The sequence below is a fragment of the Panulirus ornatus genome, chromosome 6 (genome assembly GCF_036320965.1).
Source record: "Panulirus ornatus isolate Po-2019 chromosome 6, ASM3632096v1, whole genome shotgun sequence".
NCBI classification, from domain to species: domain Eukaryota; kingdom Metazoa; phylum Arthropoda; class Malacostraca; order Decapoda; family Palinuridae; genus Panulirus; species Panulirus ornatus.
This window is the reverse complement of record NC_092229.1, coordinates 7,747,373-7,768,016: the sequence shown is the minus strand read 5'-3', so window position 1 is coordinate 7,768,016 and position 20,644 is coordinate 7,747,373. Positions and strand designations below refer to the sequence as shown.

At 35.7% G+C, this 20,644-nt stretch overlaps 2 protein-coding genes across 5 annotated transcripts in view; one reads left to right on the top strand and one right to left on the bottom strand.

Annotated features, from left to right (window-relative positions):
* LOC139749265 (LIM/homeobox protein Awh-like) overlaps positions 1–5,878 on the top strand; it is a 154,734-nt gene extending 148,856 nt beyond the window's left edge. Inside the window, exon 6 of the mRNA XM_071663002.1 lies at positions 2,354–5,878. Coding sequence (XP_071519103.1) covers positions 2,354–2,415 — 62 coding nt within the window. The 3' untranslated portion in view covers positions 2,416–5,878. The remainder of the gene's footprint in view (positions 1–2,353) is intronic.
* Positions 5,879–7,242: 1,364 nt separating this feature from the next.
* LOC139749039 (TBC1 domain family member 13) overlaps positions 7,243–20,644 on the bottom strand; it is a 31,918-nt gene continuing 18,516 nt past the window's right edge. The window contains exons 10-11 of one of the 4 annotated variants that reach the window (XR_011712875.1): positions 18,935–19,094; positions 7,243–13,349 (exon numbers count right to left, since the gene is read on the bottom strand). Coding sequence is in view for 1 of the 4 variants with exons in the window: in XM_071662436.1 (XP_071518537.1) it covers positions 18,987–19,094 (108 nt within the window). In the remaining 3 variants the exon portion in view is untranslated. Of the gene's footprint in view, positions 19,095–20,644 lie in introns of all 4 variants that reach the window. The other 3 variants (XR_011712873.1, XR_011712874.1, XM_071662436.1) reach the window with 3 other exon arrangements.

Below are 20,644 nucleotides of genomic sequence, written 5' to 3'. Positions count from 1 at the left end.
ACAAAGGTAAAATGGGAGAGTGAAACAGGATGGCTTGAGTACGAGTTGATATAGGGAGGACCTGAAGGAAAATGAGTGATTTAGGTACCTAGGAAAGAATGCGACAATGGATGAAAACTTAGGTGCTGAAGGAATTCACTGGCTGGACATAGTTTTGTAAAGGTCCTGAATTTATGGAAGAAAAGGTTAGCATCTGTAAGAACAATGATGGGTATGTTTGAAGGTATATTAGTCCATGTCGTATGGATTCAAGTCCTGGGTCTTTAAGAAGATGGAAAAGAAGAGGGTGGATGCATTTGAAACGAAGGGCCATAGGACAGGGAGTGGCACAAAGCGAATTGATCAAACAAAAGATAACGGTGTTGGAGAGAGGTGTGGTATTTAGCATAGTCTATTGGAGAAGACCGACTAAGGTGTATTGAAATGATTTTGACGCATGAAATAGATAAATAAAGACTGACAGAGGATCTGTGTGTCAGAAGTAGAGGGAGTAAGAGGGAGAGTGGAGACGAGAAGGAAGGTAAAGGATGAAAGAAGGGAAGATATGAGAAAGTAGGAATTGTACTTTCATGGATGTGAGAGGTATACATTAGACTGGTGTCATTCTGCCTACAACTTACTCTGTCTCCTTGTCATACATAACACAAACGCATGACTCAGACAGTTCATTCTTTGAGACTCTAGATATTCCTGCAATGAGTGCGGTGTGCTGGCCTTGCCTTTTGGCAAATTGGTTGTTGCAATGGACAGAAGTAATAGGTAGGAACATATGGCAAGAGCATTAGATAGAAGTAGTGAGTAGGAACATTAGGTGAGAGCATTAAGTAAATGTAGTTAGTAGGAGCAGTAAGAGGGAGCATTAGATAGAAGTAGTCAGTAGGAACATTAGGTAAGAGCCTCTGGAAATGCTATGTTCGAGTTGTCCTTTGCCGTTAGCCTGTTAAGGGTAAGGCATTAAAGCCTAAGAAGCTGCCCTGGAGTTCACCGATTATGAAGACTCTTTTGCCATGGCCAACCCTTTGAAGGAGTTCCTGTAGGGAATGGGCATCAGAGAATTATATATAGACAGACATGCTCTATATGGGCTGAACTAGAACATATGAAATGGTCAAGGTAAACCTTGGAGTAGTTTGTTGGGTTTGGCTCTAGATGGTAGACTTTGATTTCAGTACATGATGCCTAACATCTACAAACTCAATGTGGGCAAATGAGGCCACTTTTTGTTTACATCACTAAAATGGTAAAGGCACTTAGGCATTAAAAAAAGGTTCAGAGTTCATATATTTGCAGTCGAACATCTTTTCCAAACCATTACTCTTTCATCAGAATTCCTACACCTTCTTTTGGATAGCTATCAGTACCATCTAACAAGTTTGAACTCGCACTTCTCTTTCCAGTGCCTAAAAATCTCATTACTCCTCAACTTCGTCTTGCACAAACCTAAACTATTCAAATTACACTCCCTAAAACATGAATGACTTCCATCTTTTTATGTTCATCTTTTATTTTTGTCAAATTCAATTCATCCATGTGAACTTTAATCACATGTTGAGAATGGCTGCAGGCACTCTTGCATTCATCTGCGGACACATGCCTTTTTTTGAAGATCAATTTGCAGAACTGGTGCATTATACATAACAGATAAGGAGTGAATATGAGCACATAAGGTAGTTCTTCATTCCTGAAACTACTCTACTACATGGGAAATGGTAAACTGGTATAAAAACATACGTATTATTGTATTGTTAAGGTTATATTTAAAATTGTACTGTATCACCATTAATTGAGAAAAAACATTAAATCATAAGTCTAAGAACAGATTATGGCACATCAGCAATGGAAATTGCATAAATTCTTATTTGAGAATAGTTGAATGGATGAATAAATGAAAATCCTTTATGAGAGAAAGAGGTTTTACAAGCTTTGTGGTTGATGAAAATGAATGCATATAGTTTTGAGGTTGTAAATAAATATGTAGCATAAATGAATACAAAATGAGATTTGAAAGAGTGTTAGAGATTGCAGAGACATATGAGATCAGGATGAATGATGTGGAATGTGAAAGTTGTTAATGTAAAAAAGTATGCAGACATTTGCAGTGACCAAAATGTTTACAAAATATTCTACGTCAAGTTTCTTACCAAGTGTAAAAGATGGCATACGTCCAGTAGAACTTAATTGAAAATTACATTTGTATTATACATATTTATTGTAATGGTGAATGATTATTGGAATCATATCCATTTTTGAAACTGGAAGTTCAAAGATAATCTAGCTCTGTATGAGAGAGTCATTGTACAGCATGTGCTGATTTGATGTGCTTGATTTGATGTATTACTTTGAATATTTTCAGAACCTGAAGACTCCTCATCGCCAGAAACCCCAATAATGACCATGATGCATGGGGAGGTGTGACGTCACGTGAGTGGGTGACACTCGTCTCCTTTGTGAAGTCATAACTTTCCGTGATGTCAGTGCACATAATGTATTAATAGAATTTAAAGCAAAACATGCAGAACCTATCAGTTTGATATCATATGTTGGTATAGTTTGACTGGTAGTTCATCTGTAACTGCTATAATAATTTGTTATCTACATTTATCAACTAAGTCAGGTGATCAGGCATTGACAGTTCTGTGTATGACAAGTCTATGGATTCAGTAGAATTTTATAAGGAACTTGAACTGCAAAATGAACAAAGCTTCTAACAAGTTTCAGTAAATGAGGTTCTCTTTTAAGCTGAAAATGTAGCAGTTTTCAGAACTGAAATATGGCTAAGTTCAGTTGAGAATGATATCTGTTATTAAGATTTCTATTCAGATTATCAAAAAATTATTTAATCACTTGATACATTTTCATATTACATGTATCTAAATTGTATTATTTGGTGCTGGCAGTTTCTTTACAATGCTGTATGTTCATTAAATGAAATCCAAGTGTGAAATTACACGGGTATTACAAATTTTACAATGTACTGTTGATCACTTATCACTTGACAGATATCTAACATTCCATTGTCATCATCATTATCATCAATGTAGAGTATGTCCATAGGTGTAGGCATGTCAGATGAAATCTATGTCTTTCAGTGTTTAAGTGTTGTGCTGGAGAGTTGCCAAGCAGTCTTGTAATGCATAACTGAAGGGGTTGGAGTGTATAGCTTCATTCTACTGGTTTCAAGTGCTCTAAGCTGCTCTCATCCTGTAAGAGTCACTCTAAAACCATTATATGCATGTATTCCCTGTGGGCTTTGAATATCTTCGATATCATACATGTGTTCAGGAATTCTGTAATATAAAGACTGGTTAATGAATTTATCAGTTTGAATAATATTTTAAGAAAATTAAGAGCATAACATAGTGAATCAGTTACAGGTCTTCCTTCCAGCATTCTTCAGTATCTAGCCTTACTAACCTCAGTCTCCATTCCTCAGGTTCCAATATTTTGCTATAACCAAGTCTAGAGAAAGCATTTTGATTGTATAAATCACTTCAGATCCACTGCAATGAGCTATCCAGTTTTAAAAGAATTATTTTCATTACAATTACAGTAACAGTATATGGTGGTGCACAACAGATTTTCAGATATCCCACCATTCTGCAAACATTAGTCATTCCCATTTCATTTCCCTTGCTTGCTTCCCAGTGCCTTCTGATTTGTTTTTTCTTATGTATCTTTTATTATACATACACTGAAGACTCCCTCATTCTTTTGAGAAAGTGTTCCTTCCTGGAATAGAGCAGAAGACAGCTGCTTCACTGTGTGATAAATCAGCATTTAAGTTTCTTTGCCAGATGTTTCAAATGTAAATATTTGTTAAAGATATTTGATATTCCACCTGGTCTTGTACAAAGAAAATGTCATATTATAGGGCAAGAGAGCAATACCATTAGCTTTTCTTGTAGTGGTATTAAGTGATGCATCATAAAACTATCCTTCTGTACTGGTTTTATATCTCTTCTATATAAATATATATATATATCTCATTACAGAAAAGGGTTATATAGGTCAGCTGCAGTATAACGTGCCACAATATAATGTTTAAATGTATACTGTACTGTCTTCATATAAAGTAGGTCCCCCTTAAAAGAAAAAGTACATTAAGACTTTTTGGAAATCTGTTGAACTACCAAGAGCAATTAATTTATATATGTAGATATATAAATTAGAATAATAGCATACTACATACATGTTAAGTTATACTGACAATCATGTTAAAAATGATCTCGCTTTAACTTGACACTGATGTACGGTGGTCATAACCTGTGGAGCTATATGACTGTAATACTGGTGTTGATCTGTGTATGAAAATATTTAATGCTGTTTATGATGCTGCTGCAACCCCTTCATCATTATTGCAATGTTCTTTTTTTTCTTTAATATAGAACCTTTGTCATGTCATGTCTAATTGTTATTAGTATCTTAAGTTGAGATAAAAGGGAGAGGGAGAGATAAGGTTGTGCTATAGAACATAGGATCTCTAATACAGTGTCTAACTATTTATTTGTTAAGGAAGAGGATTCGATTCCTTTAGACAGAAAAGGAATTTGTTTATCCTGTGCATCTAGTTCAGCTAAGCCAAAGAAATAAATTATATGCTTCAACAAGCTCTCTCATTGATTTGTACTTGAAATGGCTTTTCTAATAAAGTACTATGATCTAGGATTTTCAGTAGTAAAGCTAACACACTAATGATTTCTGTAACTCTTTCACTTGGCAAACATGAAAGTTATTACTGATAAAGTTTCTTAAAAACTTGTGCATGATGTGAGGCAGATATGAAAATCTACATAATTTCAAGTTCACTACTTGAGCGGCTGAGCATGAAAACTTGTAATTCAGACATTATACACAAACAGCTCAAGTTATCAAAATGATGTTAAAATTTGGAGTTTGGAGTTAGGAGCTGTAACGTGTTCATCTACCAATGAGATACTTACTGTTTCTCTATGTATAGTCACTGACAGAAGTCTGTTCTCCAGCCATCATGATAATATTTACCAACAAAATGTGTGTGGAAAAAAATAAGACCTACAATAGTTGGTATATCCGATAAATAGCTCCCTTACAGGCAGTAGTAAATGTGTAGGCAAAGTTGCACCTGATGTGCAGCAAGTCTTGGTTCAGAATATCCCACCATTTTCTTGAATTTGGAAATGTTTAAATCCATATCATTGCACACACAGTTGTTTAGCCAAACAGCAACTTTTATCATCAGACATACCACCTGTTCTAAAACTATCATACACATACATATCATTGATTTTGACTTTTCTCATTATGTAGAGATAAAAAAGATTATCAGACTTATGTCACTGACTACAATGTGCTTTCAGAATGAAATTAAATAAAATCAAAAGGTGTACAATGGTCTTCAGATATCAGTATAGAGATGCATATTCTTCCTTTTTTTTTTTAAAGATGTTCCTCGTAAAACATATTTACAATTGAGAATCCAAGTTTTGCTACAATCTTATTAATACTACATAAAAATTTACATGTTTTAGAGGAAATTCTCCTTGTATCACTTGGCTGTAACTACTGTCAGTGTGGAAGTGGTGATTTTTACACTATAATGTGCAGTATCTTTGTGAAATCTGATTGTTCAATCATTGGCCCCATTATTCACCTCAAATGATGTCCTTCAAAAACTTTCATGGTGAAGTATCCTACTGATATCTGTGATCTTGAGTTCACCACTAGAATCACAGAATGTATGGCATTAGTGTTACAGATAAATGTCTCAAGCACCCTAACTCACAATTATTGAATGGGATTTTGTCAGGTAGAGAGAACAAGAGGTAGAAAATTTATTTATTTTTTAGTTTCATATCCTTGTAGATACAGCCATCATAAAATTTATTGTTCAGACAACAAAGTTTTTGCATAGCCTTTATAAAAAAAAAAGATTAATAAAGTACCAGATGTTCATAATTACCTTGAATGTTGTTGTCAGAAGCAGACTGATTGGTCTTGGTCACAATCAATCAAAGTATTGTACGCAAAAGATTTGTAATTTCTTTCATGCAATTATCTTTTGACAGATTTGCACTACAGACCACCTTTTGATCTGCCACACATTTGCAAATCTCATAATATTCCTTACATACTGCTGTTCTCCATCTTTTTCATTCTGTTCTTAGCTACTGCATTCTTTTTTATTGCAACTTTTCCCCCATATCTTAAATACTTAGTGAGGCAGCCTGCCTTCTTTTCAGTCATATTCATTGGTGAATGCTTCCCTCTCTGATAGCAAAACCTATATGCAGAAATCTTCACTGTGTATTCTGGGTATTGCTGCTTAGGAATAACTGACTCATGGTGTTAGTAACAAATATTTTTTTTCATTTGGAGACAGGTATTAGTTGGTGGACAACCGACAACCAGGGAGGCATGTTACCAGTTACCAGTTAAGGGGCTAAGAAAGACTTTTCAATAAATATGAAATAGAAGTGGATGCAAGGGTCACAAAACAGGAGCTGGTCTATAACATACTTCAGATGGGAAGATGTGGAAAGTGAATAATTTGCTATTTGCAAATGATAAAAGCTCCAGTGGTACACTCAAGAGAATCTACAACTATGTCAGGGCCCCTATACTTTCAAACATCCATGCATCCAAGACCTTAGCATCCCTAAACTTTAACTAACATAGTTCCATGTACTGCTAAGATTAGTTTCAGATAATCTAAAGCTAAAGCATTCCACTAACTCCACGTCCCCTGTATTCAGACTCACTTTCAAACCATCCAGCAGACATAAATTTGAGAAGTTGTACGATAGCGGGGAATGTTGAAAAAAAGGGGGGGGGCATTGAGTGTAAACCTCCCTCCCCATAGAGGAAAATTTGGTAAATAAATAAGGGACTTCTTTGTTTTACAATGTTGGTTCTTGGCTGTGTACCAGGAGCAGCCAGTTTCTCAAAAGCTTAAGGGTCACTTGTTTAATGGAGAGGCTGCTACCTAGTTATTTCAGTCTCTTGCCTGATAGGTCAACAGTACTAAGGTCCTCCAGTTCACATACAAAAGGCATAAAATGATTAATAACATAAATTCATTACAGAGTGGGAGTGTGGAAGTTTGAGGTAAAATCACAGTAACAGCATCAGCAAATATGATCATATGCATTATGTACTTAAAAGTTTGCATTTTCCCAGCACTTAAGGGTGTATGGTAGCATCAGAAAGACATTACAAATAATCTGGAAATACTATAATATTGTTAATGAAATCATACCAATAACCATTAATTTACACATTTTATTATATTCGCATGGCACCATTTCAAATCATGTAACAGTCCATGTCTGTATCTATAATACAACTTAATGAGAAATGCGGTACAGAAAAAAATATCAATTTCGCAGAGATTTTTCTAAATCAGTGTGCATTACAATAAGGCGGGTAAATGTTTAAAAATTTTATGAAAACATCAAACTGAACCATCAGGTACTTCCAGACCATCAGTAGCTTACTTCAGTATACGATATATAAAAATAAGATACCAAGCTACAGTATACATTATCCTCTTGAATACAAAAAATGGTTTTATTGCTTTCTTATATCACTGAAACTGATGTAAATCACTTGCAATTTTTCTTATTCTAAAATTTTGTCACAAAGCTCAGAATGTAAGAGTTGGCATTGACAAGTTTATTCTTCTAGAGCACTCTAAATGGAGTTTTACAGAATGCCTCTTTGATTTGTATCACCAAAGGCACTTGAAAACTCTTCACCACCACCATAACCATAAATCTTACATGCTCACAATCAATACACTCATCAATGGTATTCCATGACCTGATCTATATTTCTGAAGAAGGATGACACAGAAGTCCTCTTCCAGATTAAGTCATCTTGAAGGTAGGTTAAAAAAATAAACAGCCTTATATTCATTTTGATCAGTAAATGTCCCCAACTATAATCACATTATCATCATCATCAGAAATGTATGCCAATTGCCACAATATAACTGTGTTGCTTAACGTACAATCATTTTCAACATTTCAAACACCAACCACGTGTCTATGGTAATTTATGACCAAAAAGCCCATCAGCAACACCTGAAACACCTTCTAAAGAATGTTTACACTAAAAAGTAATAAGTGGAAAAGTTTAGAGATTGTTGTCTCTGCAATTATACACAAAACAAAAGGTGGAAAACAGAAAGCAAAAAAACAAAATACAAGATAATAAAAAAGCAAGGAAAGAAAAAGATGGAAAAAAGGAATAAGCAATCCTGTTGAATTAAAAATGAGTGGAAGACCACTATATGATGCTGCAAAATGAATATTCAAAAGCATGAATTATCACTGGGAGAATACAAACTAAATCTGCTTTACTTTTTTACAACTCGGTTCTCTTACAAAATATATATATAAACTAGTCACTACTGGACATCCTGATTAGAATGTTCTTATACTCATTTCTTGTTAAACTTTGTGACATTATGTGACAGCATAACTGTCAAACACAGTAAACAGTAGCATCTATAAGACACAGTTCATCATACTTCAATTTCCTTACAACTCTTACAACAATATTATACTGTATTTGGTGCCCTCATAAAAGGCTTGTGAGCAATATCAGCTGCCAAAACACCAGACAGAAAAATCACACATAAATATTCATGTTGTATGAAAACCCAGTACATTAAAAACTGTTGTGCATACTTATCAATCACTATCCATAATACTAACTTCAATATTACAAGAAAATAGCAACAATGATTTCAAATATGGATGGCATAGCATATTTATATACAAACAAATGGTACAAATAATCATCTTTAATTTTTGTTACATTCACTAGAATATGACAGTTAGCCTTTTACACGTCCCCAGTTGAGGAGAGAATTTGGGATTGATATCACAATGCTTGGTATGCACCACTTACTTCACTGAGAATGCCCCAGTTCAGAACTTTCAATCTCCATGAAAAATACAGCTTCCTATACATGGATCTCTACATCAAAGTTTATCCGTACAATAATAGTTAAGAAGGTTCATCCTTAGCAATCACCACAATTTTTGTTCCAAATGTTCTGTTTAACCATTTCTCAGACTCAGGTGGCAGCCTTATGACAGTGGTGTTGGTGTGCATGGGGCCTTGACAAAGTGACAACCCTGAGTATACCACAGCAGACAGGAACTGCCAATTTTGCCTTGGAATGAAAAGGATCTCCTGAGTTGGGGAATTAGAGCACAAAATCTGTGTCAGAGATTACAAATAAATCTAAATACAGTACCTTGCAAAAACCCAGAGTGAGCATTTGAACATTAAGATATCAAACTTTTGGACACAGCCTAAAATCACAATTATATATTAGTCAAAGCCTGAAATAACAGCAGCCACAAACATATTCAACATCAATTACTTGTACTCTTAATTCTGATATATAAAACCCCTCCAGTATCTTCTTTCTGAAATTTTGCAATGAGAATCAAGTGAATTTTCTATAAATTAACTTTTCTGAAAAACACATACAACTAAATGAAAATAAAAGTGGAACTCTGTTACATCAGGTGAAGTTATGACTCATAGGACGAAATTATCAAGAATCTATGTGAGAAAGACTTAGGGAATGACCAAGCCTTTCACAAAAATACCACAGTAGGATAGTTGTCAAGGAATAAACTATATACTAGTCAATGTTAAAACTGCCTTAAGTACTTGGATAAGGATACAATCAAGGACAAAAAAAAAATTATATATTAAATCATTCACCACCAGTTTGGTCCCCTTCACTTGATGAGAAATATAAAATTGCTTAAGAATGTACATCTGTTGTTACGAAGAAACTGAGGCAAGGGAACTGAGCTTGAAGACATGATTACAGCAGTAACGATGTCCAAGTTGAAAGACATAAGAAAGGGACACGTAATTTTAACTGCTGTTTCTCTGCTGAACCAAAAACGCTGGTATTAAGCTGTTTTTTGCTATAGGGAGGAAACTATTAGATAAAGCAAACAGGAACTAAGCAAGAAAAGAATCAGAAAATGTGAAGAAATGCTTCTTCAATAACAGTGGTGGATAAGCAAAGCAAGCTATCTGAAAAAACAGTTATGTAGAAAGCAATTAAAAGTTAAATAAATGTATAACAGAAAACAAAAGGTAAGGAATGGGCTATATGAGTGAAACTCTCCTCTCCCTCTGTGCACAAACAGGTTATCATAAATAAATATATCATTCTCAAACATATAACCCAATGTGAGGTGACCAGTTTCATGCCACACGGTTCTATTCTGGGAAAATTGCTCTTCTTGATCTGTATGACTGACTTCCCAGAAGAATTTTTCCTAATTGAATATGTTTGCAGTTGATGCCAAAGTCCTCTGGGGTGTAAAAATTGAGGAGGATTGTGTGTCTCTAAAAGGGGACTTAGAAAAAGATCCAAACCTGGTCTGATACATGGCTCGTGAGATTCAACCTTAATCAATGCAAAGTAATAAGGAGGGGATGAAATGACAGCAAACCTCAATCAGAATATCATCTGGCAGGATATAAGCTGCTGGAATGTGTGTGTGAGAGGGACATGGGAGGTGACATCATCTCTAACCTGAAACCAGATTACTATTTAAAGAGAATATTATGGGTTATCTATATAAACTGTTTGCAGGCAAATATCAGGACATTCTACAATCTTTCAAAACTAATATGTGCTTCTCAACCTTAAAGAAGCACAATGAACTCATAGAAAAGGTCCAAAGGAGGGAGCAAAGATGGTACCCAAATTAAGAGAGCTAAATTACAGGGAGAGGTCAAAGGCTTTAAATTTGTCCATCACGCAAGGAAAAAGATTAAGGGATGACCTAATCACCATCGCTAAGTTTTGAAAACAGACTGAAGATGCAGACAGTCAACAGTTCTCCAAAGATATAGGGATAAAAAACAGTTCTCCAAAGATATAAGGATAAAAAAAAAAGAGAATATAACATTTTAATTAATGCTAAAAAAAGTGTGAAGATATAATCTTATACTACAAGGATGGCTCAGTGTCGCAGTGTACTCAGATTTTACTGAGCTCTTTGATTAGAATTTCAATGAGCAAGCATAGGTTAACAAAAATTGATCTTATCCAACTTTATAATCTCTAAAGTGATTCCATTCTCTCTATTGCTCATGGGGGGGTGCAGACAAGTCACTGATACGAGTAGTGCCAGCAAAGCAGACAAAAAGGCCACATTCATTCACACTCAATCTCTAGCCGTCATGTGTATAAACCTTAGCTTATGCCAGGTATTCACTTTCTCTACCAAAATTTAAGTGATATTAAATAACCCAGGTGTAAAGTTTCACTTCTGTCATTTTCACATGTTCAGGTTGAAGATTCTATATGTTGCATAATACATTATGTATAAGTAGAATAATCAGCCTTATCCCAATCAGAAAATTTGAGAGGCACATTTTTGCTTTCCCACCCATCGGATTTGGGCATGCACACCTACAGCTTTAGTTAACAGATGGGGAATGAGTGACTGAGAAAATATTTTTTTTTTTTTTTTTTTTTTTTTTTATACTTTGTCGCTGTCTCCCGCGTTTGCGAGGTAGCGCAAGGAAACAGATGAAAGAAATGGCCCAACCCCCCCCCCATACATATGTACATACACACGTCCACACACGCAAATATACATACCTACACAGCTTTCCATGGTTTACCCCAGACGCTTCACATGCCTTGATTCAATCCACTGACAGCACGTCAACCCCTGTATACCACATGGCTCCAATTCACTCTATTCCTTGCCCTCCTTTCACCCTCCTGCATGTTCAGGCCCCGATCACACAAAATCTTTTTCACTCCATCTTTCCACCTCCAATTTGGTCTCCCTCTTCTCCTCGTTCCCTCCACCTCCGACACATATATCCTCTTGGTCAATCTTTCCTCACTCATTCTCTCCATGTGCCCAAACCATTTCAAAACACCCTCTTCTGCTCTCTCAACCACGCTCTTTTTATTTCCACACATCTCTCTTACCCTTACGTTACTTACTCGATCAAACCACCTCACACCACACATTGTCCTCAAACATCTCATTTCCAGCACATCCATCCTCCTGCGCACATCTCTATCCATAGCCCACGCCTCGCAACCATACAACATTGTTGGAACCACTATTCCTTCAAACATACCCATTTTTGCTTTCCGAGATAATGTTCTCGACTTCCACACATTTTTCAAGGCTCCCAAAATTTTCGCCCCCTCCCCCACCCTATGATCCACTTCCGCTTCCATGGTTCCATCCGCTGACAGATCCACTCCCAGATATCTAAAACACTTCACTTCCTCCAGTTTTTCTCCATTCAAACTCACCTCCCAATTGACTTGACCCTCACTGAGAAAATATACATGAATAAAACAACAGAAGAGGATGTAGCAAAATTTAGGTAAGGAATACTAAGCAGGTGTATGTAGAAGAGATTTCTACTGACACTGTAATGTCCATACCTAAATGTATGGAGGATACTATGAAGTGGTAAGTTCTGTTAAATGGTGAAGAGTACACTAAGCAGAGGGATGCTTAACTATAAGCATATAAGCACCATGTCCCATTATTGTGTGGCGGCATGCTCCAAGATAAGTGAGACTAGCTCAGTCTGCCTCACTGTATAAGTTAAGAGTTTGACTTGTAATAAAGCAAAGAAAGCCCTGCCAAACATGCCTAACCCCAAAAGCAATCCCAGGTCTCTTAGCATGCAAATGCAAAGCTTTAGTCTTGTACTATACATATCATCATCCATGTATTAGGGAAATGGTTGTAAGACTTTGCATAAGGGTAAGTGAATGAAGAATAGTAAAAAGGAAACAAAATTAAGTTTCAGAAAGAATTTCTGCAGATGCTAAAGTATCACCACACACAAGTGGCCTCCCATCCTTAACTGATCATATAATCTAAGTGATACATCAAAACAAATGTCATGAAATCTGAGATATAGATTAAAAATACATTTCAAAACTTACGGATTTATCTAGAAACACGAGCAAAACTTACTTTTTCAAAGACAGAGAAAGTCCATATTTTTAAAACATTCCAATCCCAATTGATATGCCATGTACAGATTATCACAGCCCAATTTAACCCACATGTTATGGATAAAATCCTTATCATGTTTAATTACCTGAAATATTCATAATCTAGATAAGGTACATGTACTGGCTTTCAGGCAGCCACAAGTAATTAGTTTAAACAAGAAATTCACATATAAATACAGTTTGAACTGTTTCACTGAATATACCCACCATCCATTCAATATACAAACTTACATACCAGTACATAGTGTATTCAAAATTCTAATCAGTAAGTTGTTACAAGTTGTGCAAATCTTCAGCCATTCATCCCAGACTTCAAATTCTGAAATCAGTAAAATATTTGAATTTCTTTCCCTGAATTGTCTTTTTAAGTCAGAAACAAAAGCTATTTAGGAAATATAATTCCATTTATCTTACATTAAAAAGATTTGCTGGCTTTATACCATACACGTTCTATATATAAAATAACTCTGTAGTTCATATTTAAGGAATAGCCAAAACCTACATAAATACAAATGTAAGTTCAATCATTTTCCAATTAGAAGTTTTACATCCTAAATCCTTTCTGTAGCTGAGTGTGTTTGGTTTACATAAGAGTATATCAAATAACAAACACAACTTTATATAATTGTGTCACCTGCATTGCATTATAATAATAATAATGAGTGAAATCAAAAAGGGTTCAAATATTGTTTGCAAAATATCAAAGACATCTGTAATGATTTCCATGGCTAAAAGTTAAATTTTCATCAAGTTATGAGCCAAATTACTTTCCTGACTAAACCCGTTTTTAAGAGGAAAAAATTCATTGAAACTATGAATGTGAATCTTAAAACAATAATTCTTTTACATTTTAGGAACCAACTATATATACAGCTTGATGTCTTTGACCTAATCTTACAGGCCAGTTCAAATGCATCTTCACTCAACCAGTGATGTACAGGCAGACAGATGACAGATGGAAAGATAGACGGACAGACGGACAGGTGAACAAACGAACAGACAGATGGACGGACGGACAGATGGACAACGAAGAGGGTAGACAAAGCAATCCCCTGAGTATGAGGTGCTATGCAGATGACACAAAAAAGGGCTGACTTTAAAACTCAGACCTTGAACTTTCATTCATCCAAACTTCTTGCTTAGAAAATTAATATTACAGATTTCTTTTCTCAATACTGATATACAATATCTATTTGAGCCATCAAAAAATTCACAAACTTTTGAATAAGTAACCATATTTCGTAACCTCATTTTACCATCAAACTTTTTCTAATTTGATAAATGTGCCATTACAGAACTCTATGCTTAGATAAATTTTCATGTATTCTTTGTTTATTTTTCACCTGCTGCACAAGGCAATAAATAATAATTCATGACAACAACTCTGGCCTAGTACATTATGAGACAGCAAGGTAAATATAAATCAAGATGGTAAAGAGAGATACTATCCAGTCTAGGGACTGATATTCAAATGGTACAGATATTAAATCATTATGGTACTTTAAACTTTCAGCAACCTCTACATGATGTTTAACATACAGCTAACTTGTGCAGAAAACAGCAGATATCAAAGGTTACATCCTAAGAAATGAGTTGATAAGACATAAAAGTTAAAGTGTGTACCTAGAAGAAATACAGGTTTAGAGGAATTACATAACATCCCTTTAACATGAGCAGAGCTCTGTAAGCATCTAACAGAGCACTTGTATGGCTGAAGGTTTAACCTTTCATTGCAATCAATGTGTGAGATTCAGTGGTCATATGCAATGCTTTCATCATACAACACATGGTTCGAATCTGCCTCTTTGTGAGAACACATTTGTGCCTTAGTGCAGCAGTGAACTCTCATATATTACTGATGGTAATACTCCACTTACAGATAATGTTTAATTAACCAGAGAGAACAATGACAAGAAAATGTTGCCTGCTTGCTCACTGTGAGGTTTCAATGATGATAACAGTCAACCAAATCATCTTATCTAGACATATCAGGGGACCAAGAGAAGTAATTCTCAATTACATTTGAATATCATAATATAAATGAGGAAAATGAAAGTGAAGTATGATGCATATGCTTACTGAGCCTTTAAATGGCAGCAATGCACCAAGATTTAAGAGCTTCATCACCACACCCACAGTCAAATGCCTATGATGTACTGAGTATAAATGGCTGAGGTTATCTAAATATTTGAAATTTTGCCACAAATTCTTATGCTGAGAGGATGTATTTTGTAAAGCAATCAAGATGTTTTTGCAAATAAACAACTATCAAATTGTTTTAGCCCCCAAAATAGGCTGTATCTGTGTAGATTCATGCTCTTCAAACACCAAAATAACTATAAATCTGGCAGATACTTATCCATAGAGACCAAACAACCCAACAGTAATCCACTCAGGTCTATAATATCATCATTTGGTGGTCACAAAAGTAGATGCTTGGTGACCACATTTAATCACTATCCTGTCATAAGCAGGGAGGGATATGAAATCAAACAGGCATTCACAGGGCTCTGCATCCAGTAGAAAAACGGTTCCCCATTCTTCAAAACCTAAGTTCCTTCTCTGCAAACATGTCCTCTGACAAATGGAGACCAAACTCATAAGGAAGAAGAAAATAAAAGGAAAAATTCTAAAGAAAGTAGCGTAACCTGAGTGATTCTTGACTTTGCTCTAGAAGCAGCATATCCAGATCTATTCCAGGGATATCAATCATATCTAGACTCAGATATAGTTAAACAAAGGTGATGTTGAAAGCTAGATAATAAAAGAAATATTCCTGCAAAGAATCAAAGACCTCCTTTACCTTAAATCATCATCTTTCATCAACAGTCCTAAATACAGGATAACTTCCAGGTTCCCAATTATTTCAGCTATCTGATTAAGACCAATTATCTGTTAAATGTTAAATTACCAAACTTTTGGACCACTCTTGTTTTGGCTTGTTATACATAACAGCTAGATAAAGGATATACCTCGTTATACAGGAAATGGCCATCTATCATGATATATATATATATATATATATATATATATATATATATATATATATATATATATATATATACTTTATACTTACTTAATTCCTATTCTAGGAGACCCTTCATTTTTATGAGGCTCATGTATGCTCAGAAAGCCAGCCAGTTCCACCGGGCAGGACCACAGGTCATGGAGTGTAATGATGTGTGCATCTATGTGGCGAAAGTCCAGGGCAATGCAGTAGTAAGCATTCAGAGTCTTCACTATGGTAGTTGCATCATGGGCAAGAAGAGTCTTGGAATATGTCAAAATGGTGTCTGTAGTGTTGTAGGGATGGGGGATGTCTAGGACACAGGCTCTTCAATCCTCATTGGAGAACAAAAGGAAAATCTTAATTCCAAACCTTTACAAGGTCAAGTTGCCTCATAAATGAAAAACAGAGAAACAGAAGTCATTCAACCATTGTAAGAGAGACCTCTATTACACTATTCATTCCCATTTTAGATGGCATCCACTTGGAAGGGATCAATTCCTACGTTGTTTCTATTTACAATAAAAAGTCCTTGACTTCCATATGACAGTCCAAATGTTGCAAACTCTTTCTAAGAAGAAAAGATAGATCCTCTGAGGCTGCTAATCTAAGAATAAGACCAATAAATTACAGATAAGAAAGAGAATGGCACTGAACAATGTTTATAAAACATGAAAAAATGTTACATACAAAATGGGCTCTCAAAAAAATGATACTCTCACAAAAAGGACTGAAAAAACCTGTCATACCTCCAGATGACCTTTAAGGCTCCCTATGCCCTGGATCCCATAAATTTTCCTTAATGGTCCATGAAGACATCCAAAATACTAACTCAATGCTATTAACAACACTAAATTGACTTTAACTCCTGAAAAAACTACATTTTTACCCCAACTGAAATTCTAATCAGTGATATGGTACCCCTCTCAAGCTTGAAGGTTCGTATTTGATTCAGTAACAGTTAAATCCATAACTTGCTCTTTAAAAAAGGTAAACCTCCTCCCACATGTGATGCTCCTTATTTCAATTGATGTCAGTTTTCTTTTTTACTCAACAGTGTAATGCAAAGGATTGTTTTTCCTTCACCTCCTAAGTATATCAAGAGTTATTTGAAGTGAACTGAAGGGTCCTAATTGAGTATATCATTTGTCCTGAGGTTAATGGCCATTAAACTCTTCCAGTCCCCACTGATGAAAGTTGATCAGTTTACTTCCCAACACTGGCCCACAAAACCCTGATAAGAAGTACTGAAGAGAAATCAAAACCCTACAAAGTTTCCTCTGAGGAACAATCTCATGAGGTATAGTAAGGGCTCCATCTGAACAGGCAACCTCTGACTCTTTCCTCACAGTGGATCATTGGTACACAAACTGAGGCATGGAGTCTTAGGCAATGGGGTCTGTCTTTACTTCCCCTTCTGATAATGTAGCATTAACAAACTACTCTTAACATAAATGACTAAAACAGTCACACCAAAGAGGGAATATATAATATACCTCCACAACAATATACTTGAAAAGTATGTCAAACATACCATACACATATATTTCCAAAAAGAAAAACAAAATATACATAACTGCATAAAAAACAGATAAAACAAGAAGGCTTGAGGTAACTGTCATATTGTGGCAGCTGATGTTGGCAGTATCTCCAGGTGCACTAGCTTATATGAAACAACTGAGTATCAATAATTCATACCTTGAGACATGAATAGAAAGAAAAAATCCAACATCACAGAAGGCTGGAGGAAAAGGTGATTACACCGATGGCAAGCATAAAATGTTGTTCGACAGGTCCAAAGTGTGCACAAGTAAAAAGAAGAGTGAATATGACTGGCTTGCTTTTACTTTTCGCATCATAACTGCACAATAATATCACAAGCTTGTGTGAGTTACTGCATGGTCACAGAGTCTCCCTAGATAAGTAATCATGAGCATATTAAACATCACGGTCACGGAAAACAGTGAATCCTCATGGTTACGACCTATTTTAGGGTGTGAAACAGTGCTTTAACCCTCAACCAAGCAAGTACTCTCTCAGATGCTCATAGGGGCTTGTCCATTGGTGAGAAAGTGCTGATAATACTGTATGGTGACATCATATCACCGAAGCTTTGGAATTTAGATTCAGTTTAAGAATTCATCTAAATATGCCAAAAACAACAATTTTTATTCTCTGCCATCCAATAAATTTTGAGGTTGATTCTCTTTCATTTCATAAAGAAAATAAGACCAAAAACATTCTATTAATACCACAATACCTGAATATTCATCACTTTGGGCCAGAGTCAGAGAAGTTAAACCTATCTTTGATATGTAAAGGAATTTCCATTAGTGCTTACATCAGGCAGTTGCATCATACTGTATTCTGGAAGAACCTTAAACCATATGAGCGTAGAAGGTAGATTCCGCTGCAAAATTTACAACTTCAGTTGTCATATAATGCAACAAACCTTCTCTATGTCATTTACTATATATGTACATAATAATAAACATATTCTTCTAATGTGAAGAAATCACAACACCGAGTTAACATTTCATATCAAAATTTAACTGTATGCAACTGAAAAAAATTTGATAAATATATAAGGAAGATTCATTATTAAACCTACTGATAAGAAAGAAAACAATTCATATGAAAAAATAACAATAAACCAAGATATCCTGTCAGCCATAATTAATTTCTAGCAATGTATTATGCACAGAAGGAAGGTTAACAGATAACACAATGTAAATGACCCATTCCTCATCAAGTGAGAATTTATTTCCTTCATGATCTTCCCACCCAAAACCTCCACAAGCCATAAAACATGAACAACTGCAAAAGCTAACAATATGCATTTCAATTTCAAAATAGTATTGTACACAGGGTATAAAAAAGCAGTAAAAAACACCCACCTCCCTGGCCCAGCTTGCAATTGTACTTGACTCCATCACATTATTCCAAGGGTCAACTTGACTGTTCTGTGTTTGTGGTATCACAAATGTCCTCTTCGGTACTCTCCACTAGTTCAGTTGCTTTACTTAAAAGGACTTGTACATCCACAGGTGGGTAATGCTAGGAAATAGAAATTCTATATAAATATATATTCATGCCTATGTGGAAAAGTTTCTTTAGTGTAGAAAAAGTTGAATTCTCTGATGAGTAGATAAGTTCCACTATAATTCTAAAGTCTGCTTGAAAGGCTTTATGAGAGCCATTGTTGATACAATGCCAAATGAGACTCTGCTACTAAAAGCAGGGAATTTATTGTAAATCCATTTATTTATCTAATCATACCTCTGATGCCCATTCCCTTTGGGAACTCCCTCAAGGGGGTAACCATGGCAAGTCTCAATAACTGGTGAACTCCAGTGCAGCTTCTTAGCCTTTAGTACCTCACCCTTAACAGGGTACTGGCAAATGACAATTCTAGCAAAGTGTTTTCAGAGGCTCCTTCCTAATGGTCCTACCGACTACTTCTACCTAATACCCATCATGTAAGTGGCACTGCAAAATGAATACAAAGGCCAAAAAGAGTCTTTGTTACACCCTATTGGGCCAATAATTACAACATTAGACACTTCAAAGTTGGTTCATTACACATGCTTAGACTTTTCATACAGTACACACACCAGCTAGATGTGAAAAGTGGATACTACTCAAAATTTCAGGTCCCTTACCATTAACAATAAGGTACTATGCCATCTCTTGCAGGCTTTGTTTTGACCTATCTCTAAAGGGATTAAGTTTCCCAAGCCAAGACATAATGCTATAGAGTGTGTACATATCATTACCCACAAACACATCACGTGATTAACATTTCCGATGAAGCTATGTACCAAAAGTACCTGTAGTTTAGCCTTAACTCCTCCATTCACATATCTATGTGAGGCAAGCAGCTCCTCTTGATACGTATGAATATAAATAAATATATATACACATACACATGTATATACATACACGTCCACACACGCAAATATACATACCTATAAATCTCAACGTATAAATATATATATATATATATATATATATATACACACACAGACATATACATATATACACATGTACATAATTCATACTGTCTGCCTTTATTCATTCCCATCGCCACCCCGCCACACATGAAATAACAACCCCCTTCCCCCGCATGTGCATGAGGTAGCACTAGGAAAAGACAACAAAGGCCACATCCGTTCAAACTCAGTCTCTAGCTGTCATGTATAATGCACCGAAACGACAACTACCTTTCCACATCCAGGCCCCACAGAACTTTCCATGGTTTACCCCAGATGCTTCACACGCCCTGGTTCAATCCATTGACAGCACCACGACCCCGTTATACCACATCGTTCCAATTCACTCTATTCCTTGCATGCACATATACACACATATACATATCAACATATGCACAAGTATACATACACATAAACAGACATATATATACATGTACATATTCATACTTGCGTGCCTTCATCCATTCCTGGCGCCATCCCACCCTACAGGAAACAGTATCGCTACCCCATGCTTCAGTGAGGTACAGTGAAATTCACAACTCTTTGAAAAGGATGCCCACCAGGCCTGTGCGGTTGCCAAGTTGACAGTGTGTAATATCATCTCCCAAAGGTCAG